The 8,851-nt window shown below is 37.4% G+C and overlaps 1 protein-coding gene across 1 annotated transcript; it reads right to left on the bottom strand.

The window, feature by feature from the left end:
* Window positions 1-4,405: 4,405 nt before the first annotated feature.
* On the bottom strand, window positions 4,406-8,565 carry LOC133709727 ((DL)-glycerol-3-phosphatase 2). Its single transcript, XM_062135567.1, has 6 exons — window positions 8,337-8,565; window positions 7,428-7,652; window positions 7,059-7,119; window positions 6,716-6,863; window positions 6,482-6,561; window positions 4,406-4,812 (listed from the first exon to the last, which is right to left on the bottom strand). The coding sequence occupies exons 1-6, from the start codon at window positions 8,527-8,529 to the stop codon at window positions 4,680-4,682; spliced, it is 840 nt and encodes a 279-aa protein (XP_061991551.1). The 5' UTR covers window positions 8,530-8,565; the 3' UTR covers window positions 4,406-4,679.
* Window positions 8,566-8,851: the final 286 nt, after the last annotated feature.

Here is an 8,851-nt window from a genome sequence, read left to right as displayed (position 1 = left end):
ATTAAGAGTTCCCTGAGTCTGCCATTTATATTGATCATCTTCATAATATGTTCTCTAACTCCCCCTGAACCCATGTACTTCAAATCATGAAACTCCTTGGTTAGCCTAGCTGCTTCTGCTTTTTCACTTTCTTTAAACTTAGCACCTATGAGTTCCAGAAAATCTGATGCTAGCTCAGGCTCTTCTATACTTCCCCTGACAGTCTTAGACATAGATGTTCTGATGAGGTTCTTAGCCATTCTATTGGATCTATGCCACTTCTTGTAAAGGTCAGTATCTTTCTTGGTGCTCTTTTCATTTAACTCTTCAGGCTTATCCTCAGTAAAGCAGTAGTCTATGTTCTCATGCATTCCCATATAATTTTCCACAGAGTCTAGCCAAGCTCTATAGTTGGTTCCAGTTAACATCAAGACACTGTTCAAGTTCATGTAAGAGTTACCTAAGGAGCAAAACAAAAATTCGAGTGAGTTCTCAGTTTGTAAAGAAAATATATTTAAGTTTTCTGTGTTTTATTTAGCTTTAAGTAACCAAAACAAGAACATACAGAAAACCTAAACAACCATACTTGCATTCATGTCAGTCCATAACAAAAACAATATTAAGCATCACTTTTGAGCAGAAACTTAATATCCTGGAGTTCTTTATCAATATGCCATGTTCAATGAAAACAAGTTATCCAAAGAAATTTATCCACATCTTTAGACAGAAGAAAAATTTCTAAGTATCCGAATTTATTTTCATCAAGCATGCATACTGCTGTTTTGTATTCTAAAACCACACTTGACCACTTCTTTGGAAGATAAAATTGAAGCGTAGTTTTAAAACACAAAACACAATTTCAGTTTTGTTACTCGATCAGATACAGTTACTTGGTCAGTTACTTGACCAGTTACACGTACCTGATCAATGTTTTCTGCCAACATCAATGAAGGATGCTTTGTGCATCATAATCACTTGTGCCAACAGAAAACCACAAAACATATGAGCTCTTTTACTTTACATTCTATCCAGATTCATCCTTGTAAGAAAATTAAGCTCTTGTATCTGTCAACTTTAACGTGTAAACAAAATCTGGGAGATTTCTGTTCTTCATACAATTTTACACAATCACAGATACAATACCATATCATCAATCAATTCAACATGCATATTCAAGCATAACCAAAATTGATTCGATTCCAAGAAACCACAGAACAATCAAGAAATTGTAAATTTCATCCGGTCACCATCTACTCTAGCCTAACGCACGCCGGGAATGCAACTAGGGTTCTTGGGCACAATCAAAACTTAATTATCATGCTATGAATCGAAAACAATTTTCACAGAAAAACCTGTTTTTGCTTTTTCCCCAATTTGCTGCTAAAAAATCATAGCGGAAGCGTGAATTTTATAATTAACCAGATGCAGCAGTCGACTTAAGTAACTTACCTTGATCAGGTACCTGACCAGTTACTTGGTCAGTTACCTGGTCAGTTACTTACTTGGTCAGGTACCTGATCAGTTACATGACCAGTGACTTGGTCAATAATCTGATCAGTTACTTGACCCGTAAAGCAAAAACCCTTAAAAAAAATTTATGTTTGTTTTGCAAAACCCTAAAACGATTTTTCATATTTGTGAGCCTATGCTCTGATACCAATTGTAAAACCATAGTTACATGCTCACAACATATGCACAACAATCATAATAGGATTAAGGCTTACCTTCAGCAATAACAGTCATGGATTCCATCTTATGCAACTGCTTAACTCGATCACTGAATATAGTCTTCTGTTACTTACCAACTTGCTTCTCAATGGACAGAACTTATGCAATAGTCGTGGTAGTAATCAGGGACCAATTCATCTGTATATATATGAGACTTAAACCTCAAGAAGCTTCCCATTAAAGCATTCCTTGTCGGTTTAGGTTTCACTATTAGATTCCTAATGTATCACAACTTATAGCCTTTCTTGTCGACTAAGCAATGGATTACTATCCTTAATGAATTGATACACTATTCATTAAGTTACTAGTATTGATTTACTGTTTGTATCCATGTTAAACTAGGATTGATATTAAGCTAATCATCAATTACTTTATGATGATATGTGTTATGTCCATATTTGATCTTACATCTCAACCATTTGCAACACTACAACTTGCATGCAAATGTTTGGCACTCATGAGCGATGACGATATACAACTAGAATAAGAAATGGCAAGAGAAATTACAGGCAAGGTATTCACTATGGAAGTCGGATGGTGCTATCTAATCATCTCTAGTTTATGGATATATCATGCCATGATGGGATTGGTCTTTATACTTACAATGATACCAAGATAAGATGATTCGTAACCACGTGGTGTGGTGTGTTGGTCGAACTGCCTAGTTTGGAACCCCCAGGTCTAGAGTTCGAATCACAGCTCCATCCCGTGGCCAGCAGATTTGAGGGACCTGGGTTAGTTAAAACACCCAATAGTTCGTGCGTCTGCGGTGCAGTGATTAGTCTGGCTATGCTGGGATACACTGCATGGGTGTGTGTGTTGGTTCTATTGACGTCTTCCACTAAAAAAAAAAAAAGATAAGATGATTCGTATGACACATGACCCAGAGTTTAGTTTCGGATTCTGACCTAGCATTCGTCCCGGCAAGAGAAGAGGTTATTAGCAAAAAAAAAAAACTGTGATAGGATTTCAAAAGAGAAAGAAGAATATTTGAATTAGGAGTCCTCTATGATAGTTAGCACGAAGCCATGGGTCCTAAGACATAGATTGGAAGATAAATCTTGACTCTCTGATTATCGGTCATGAATAAACACATTTTCGACGCTGCATAAAAATTCTCCTCTCTCTTCACTACTCCACTTCACTCTTCTTACTGCCTGCCTCAAGTGCTTTAAGTGCAATTCTGGACTTGATCTAAATATTAAGATGCACGACAGCCATGTAGCACCCATATATGAAAGTACCATCCTTCTAAGGACAAGCTGTGTTGTTCATATGTCAAAGACCGGTAAGGTTTTGCACAGTGTAGAATTAAACCACAGGCTCCCCGCCAATTCCTTTCGCCCTCCAACGTTAGAAGGGAACCAAAGAGTTGCCTTCTTCCTCCGTAGATCTTGGGATTTTACACACGAATTTTTACTCACCTCTATCTCACTCGAATGAATTGGTTTCGAGAGCATTCCACCACTTTTTCGTAACTTTCACTTTCAAGCTGATTCACCGCCTACGTGTCCTTTACGCCTGGTCATTCCGAAAAACATTTACTCGATCCCTGTTCTTACCATCGCTGACACGGAGTTAGCTGTGGCTTCTTCCTCGAGTCTTGTCCTGATTGTGCACTCAACCAAAGAGTTTTACAAGCGGTATTGCCTTTCTTCATTCACGCAATATTGTTGAATCAAGCTTCCGCTTATTGTCCAAGATAAGTGAGGATTTGGGCTCGAACTGTTGGACAGATTCCCACGAGTCACGCACACATTTGCCACTTCTCAAGGCAAGATAAGCGTACCCGAAAACAACCTTTGACTTGCATGTGTTAAGCATATACCTAGCGTTCCTTCTTAGCCAAGTAAAACCTGGTGAACTAGGGTACTAATAATTACTAAAACCTAAGTGGATCGTTCTAGTTATGTTATAAAGTGAGCGTTTAAACATGGATGGATCGAGCGAACGAGTACAACGTGGCCATTGATAATCTCTTCTGACATTTTCTGCAGCACGATAAGAAGGAATAGGAAGGGACCAATTTGACAACCGTATCTCAGAATGTTCAAATGATTATCTGGAACTAATATTTGCTTCAATACTAAAGAAGGGATATATCTCGATGGGAAAAGGGCAGAAGAAAAGGATTTCACTGGCAGAAAGACCAAGGAAGTTCAGAAAAGCCTAAGACTATCATATCAAGGCCCTTTCTATTAAGACCCCGGTACCGTCCTAGATCGCTTGCTGTCTCTTGGAATGGATTGACTACCATCCCCGAATAGTATGATGGGGATTGGCATTGGCCTTCCTCTTTTGATCGAGGTTTACGAGCTGTAACCAACAATATCAACTAAATAAGTTGGTAGCAACCCCGTGGCATCTCATCACAATATTGATCTTCTCTATTTAAAATTTTGAAGGTTCAACCTCCCTGTTTAATCCAAACCAGTAGAGGACACAGCTAACTTGCTATGAGCTCTGGAAGGTCTTGAGCACTGGTCGACCCGAAAAATTTGCCACTTCTAGAGTTCTAGGTAAAAAACTATTTACAATCTGCAGTCACCTTGAAAGTACAATGCGCTTCACATATTGCCCAAATTATACAAGGGATCTAAACTTCAAAAGACACTGGGGTCATTATCCAATATATTCATCAAATCGACCAGAATAAAAATTTTCAACTGCACTTGGTTTCAGATTTTGGATGAGCGTGTTAAACCAATTCCAACTTTATATTCTTCTCATCAGGAATTTCTACAGGTTATACTGGATAAAAAATTTCTCACCATTGCAGTTGATGCGAGTCTAGTTTTGCATCATCTGTCGATAGCCCTTACATGTATGTTAAGCTATCAAATAAGCAAAGGAATCTGGTAATCTTGAAAAAAAAAAAAAAAATCACACTTTTCAAGTGGCTGACCAATTTTAGAATAATGCAATGATGTGCCCATTGTTGTTTCCCAATTGCAGCATAAGTACAACAGAGTTTAGCTTGCTGGATTGTCAAATGGAGGCAAACCCCAATCACTTGGGTTAAAATCCAACAGGGACCCCAGAACCTGGTCTGCAGCATCATGAAAAGAGCTGTCCAACCTTGGATCTGGAACCATTACAACAGACCTGCACATCATATATGATCAACATATTAGCAACCAAGAACACACTAAGGTTGAACCAAGGGCCTGGTTTTATTTCTGCTCTGGGTTAGAACAGAAAAAACAGGTAATACATGGTTTAAGATTTAACTACCATAACGCTCAGATGACTTCTATTCTAAAGTTTGAGACGATACCAAGAACAAAAGTCATAGGATCTAATGTGCAAAGGCAAATTTTCTAATTTGAGAAGGGTTTTCCTTGTTCAATTGGAATCAAACCATATCAGGGTTTGTATCCAGATGCAATTCCAAGCAGAAATAATCCAAATTTAAGGCCTAAATCTCCCTGAGAAAAATTCACTCCTCTTCCCTAAAGTCCTTAATGAGAGGGCGCTTCTCAATGCATATTACCCTTCCAAGTCTTAAAGATTAAGAAACAAGACCTCATTTAAGGACCTGCATAACATATTGCCAATTTATAACAGATTGTTCGCAAAATATAATAGTGCCAGGCAAATAATTTAGACTGTTACAGTATAAAAGCAGACGAAAGAAGTTTCAACTCCCATGAAGCTCCAATGACCTCTATTGGCTGCTTTTAATTTGAGACGCTAAGAAGATCTAGTCTACATTCTACAGGTAAGTAAACATGGGACACTAGTACAGAAGCCAGATTCTCTATTTTGTGTAGTGGTCTTTCTTGTTCAATTGGAATTACGACAGCAATGCATGGTTGAGCTTGTTCATAGGTTACCTAATCATAATGCATTCGCAAGCAAAACCTATCCACCTTTAAGGCCTTCATTCATGTCCCCTTCTATTAGGTTTTCTAGACTACAGTCCTTGAATAATTATTCTCAATGCATATCACCCATACAAATCTTAACAATTAAGAAACAAGACCTCATTGAAAGACCCTACAAAATTTCTAGCCTTCTCATTAGTTCTAGAGCCAACATGCTGCAAATTAAAAAGAATAAAATATCCATGGCACAAGTACTTTTATTTCCCAAAGTATGATCAGTGGCACAATAATTTAGGCTCAACCCCCTCTGTGTGAAAGAGGGATAGTTAGATGACCAACCTTGAGGCCAAACTCTTGACATATAGAACTGCTACTATAATTATCATTTAGTTTGCAAGGATCCTCTTTCTTCTTTGACTATTGTACTCTATTACAACAATTTTCAGATTAATTTTACTCACGACCTGAAGTGATGAGTCTTTGTCCATAGACAATTCTATTTTGTAGTACTTCAAAACAAATCACCCAACTAATTCCATGATAAACATTTATATAATAAACACGAATCATATTTGAAGTTGTAAATTGTTGATGCATAATATGAAGGATCTTTTCAGATGCAAACAGATAAGAAAGTCGCCAAACCCCTTACTGAGCAAACAGAAAATGCAACACTCGTTTATAGCAATCTAACACTTATCAATCAAAACAGCAAATGTAACAGTCATTTGTAGCAATCATGCCATTGAGCAAAGAACTTTTTTACGGTTAGACTGACATGATCAATGAACCTTCTACAAAATCATTAGTTCTAAAGATTTTTCAAAACTCTTCAACATATGATGAGAAACTGAAGCTTTCTGATAAGTAACCAATCATTTCATGTAGAGCAAGTGAACTATTTTCGAAACATGTGAAAAAAAAAAAAGTACAAATAAAGCACTTACATTCCAGCATTCTTAGCTGCAAGAACTCCAGAGGGTGCATCTTCGAACACAAGACATTTATTTGGATCTATTGGCCCACCCTGTTTACAGAAATCTTCTCATGAGCCACTTCACATATGATGACTTAAAATATGAATCAGATAAAAAGGTAATAACAGAACATTCCAAGTGACTACGTATATAATCCAGAAATGACACTATTATCACAAAGGAAAATATGTAACATGATTATACCTCAAAACGTTTGGACGCTGCAAGGAAAATATCTGGTGAGGGTTTGCCTTGTTTAACTTCTGGATCGTCACCGTTGACAACATGATGCATCAATGAAAAAAGCTCACGATGGCTTTGTGTTTTCAATTCGAAATGTCGCTTATGAGAGCTGCAAGACATTTTAAAAAAAGTTATCCTGGTGGCATTATTTACGATGTTATAATTTTATAATTTCAATCATAGTAACACATAGAGTAAGGACGGTTGGAAGTAAATGATCATGCTGAAGAAATGCTCCAGATCTCTTCCATTTGGTAAAGCTGGTTACTAGTACAAAATGAAAAACTATATGAAGGAACTATACCCAGTTGCCAAGCAAAAGGGTATTGCTTTCGCATGTAGATGTCTGATCAACCTGCTGGCCCCTACAATTTATTACAATAATTAGATTCAAACTAGCAGAAGCATGTTGTACAATATTAATATCTCCAAGTCAAAGAAAGTGAAAACTTTAAATTAGCATATGATCTGAGAAATGGGCAACAGAAAACATAAGATGCCGATCATTCTGATAAGCATTCACATTACAAACACAGTAGACCAAAAGAATGAGACCCCATACATATCTAGAAAGCTGAACCAGATACAGTTAAGCTTATTATGAAGTGTGAACAGTACACAATTAAAAGGGCATAAGTGTGCTAATATCTCTGTTTGCATATACTAATGGTACCTGGCATCAGCTCGCTTGTTGGAAACAACTTCTGCAACATTGCCTCTCTTTCAACTAGAAAGTCCTCAGCAGTAAGAGAGTCACTAAGTCCAGTGTCTTCAACAAAAACCCGAGCAGCTTCTATTGCTTTCTTTCCCATCATTTTTGCTTTCAAAGCCCAATCAAAAGTTTTATTGTACCTAGCAAGTATAATTTCCTGGACTTCAGTATAGAACTTCTCTGTGTCTGAGACAGCAAAATCATATCAAACCATCAATTTCTTTCCTAGAATCTGGACATGAACTAGAAGCCTCAAACTTAAGAACCAAGGCATTGAGCAAACTCATAAAAACAATAAAATGTCTATAGGAGAAATCAATTAAGAGCAAAAAAATTCCAAAATACACACAAAACAGAAAAGACATATTGAACTAAACTTGGTCCACACAATAATCGAAAACAAAGACCAATTGAAGATCTGAAATACAATGTTAGCAATAGATATGATTTTTAAACAGCGCTTCTATATATTAATCAACTTGATAGGTCTAAGCATTAGTTCACTTTGTGATCCTTAGAAACCAATAAGCAAACTTGCAAACCCAAAAACCCAGACAGTTTCATGGTACATAAAAATCCAATGATTCATAGCGGATGTCAACTTATGAATAATAATGACCATATCTCTTGCAATGCACAATTCAACCAGACAACGTAAGATAAATTAACACATCAAGTCATCCTCTTTCAAGGGTGGAAAAGGTTCAAACTTTTCTTTTGCTAATAAATCATAGTAACCAGAGTCCAAAAGAATCAAATAAAGAATCCAAGATATGTGGGTAGCAGACCATTTACAGTGAAATGAAGAGAAAGCAGCACAAGAATATTGAGAAGAGAGGCAATGCAGAGCTAAGTGTGGGATGAAATTACCTAGTAAGAGGCCGTCCATATCGAAAATGACATGGGTGATTGGTGCTTTGGCTGCAGAGGGATTTGCCATGGCCAAATAAGGTGTTGGGTTTTTGGGAAAGTTTAGAGATTTGGTGGAGAAATGAGGAAAAGGTATTGGTGAAGTAGCTATGGGAATTGGGAAAGCTAGTCGTTGGCAGAGGAGTCTTGGCATAGAGATGGCTTGGATCCAAATTACAAAGCAACCTGGACCCGGCTACACTGTCGGCACTTGTATTATATACACCTCACTCTCCCCTTCAAATCTGCCATCTGCAAAAGAAATTATAAGCATCCCGGCCCAGGCCCAATGGAGATCTTCCCTAAACCCTTTGATCCAAATCGACAAAAGTGAAGATTTTCTTCATTGTTTTTGTTTCCCCATCACTCTGCTTATATGAACAATACGAGAGTTTCTTTTCGGCCCGTCCTCAATCCTCATTTGGTCCGCAGAAATGAAAGTAATTTCATTGTCTTTCTCATAGGAAAGGAAATGA

Source organism: Rosa rugosa, chromosome 5, assembly GCF_958449725.1.
Source record: "Rosa rugosa chromosome 5, drRosRugo1.1, whole genome shotgun sequence".
Classification (NCBI taxonomy): Eukaryota; Viridiplantae; Streptophyta; class Magnoliopsida; order Rosales; family Rosaceae; genus Rosa; species Rosa rugosa.
The sequence above is the reverse complement of the archived record's forward strand: the minus strand, read 5'-3'. Positions and strand labels throughout refer to the sequence as shown.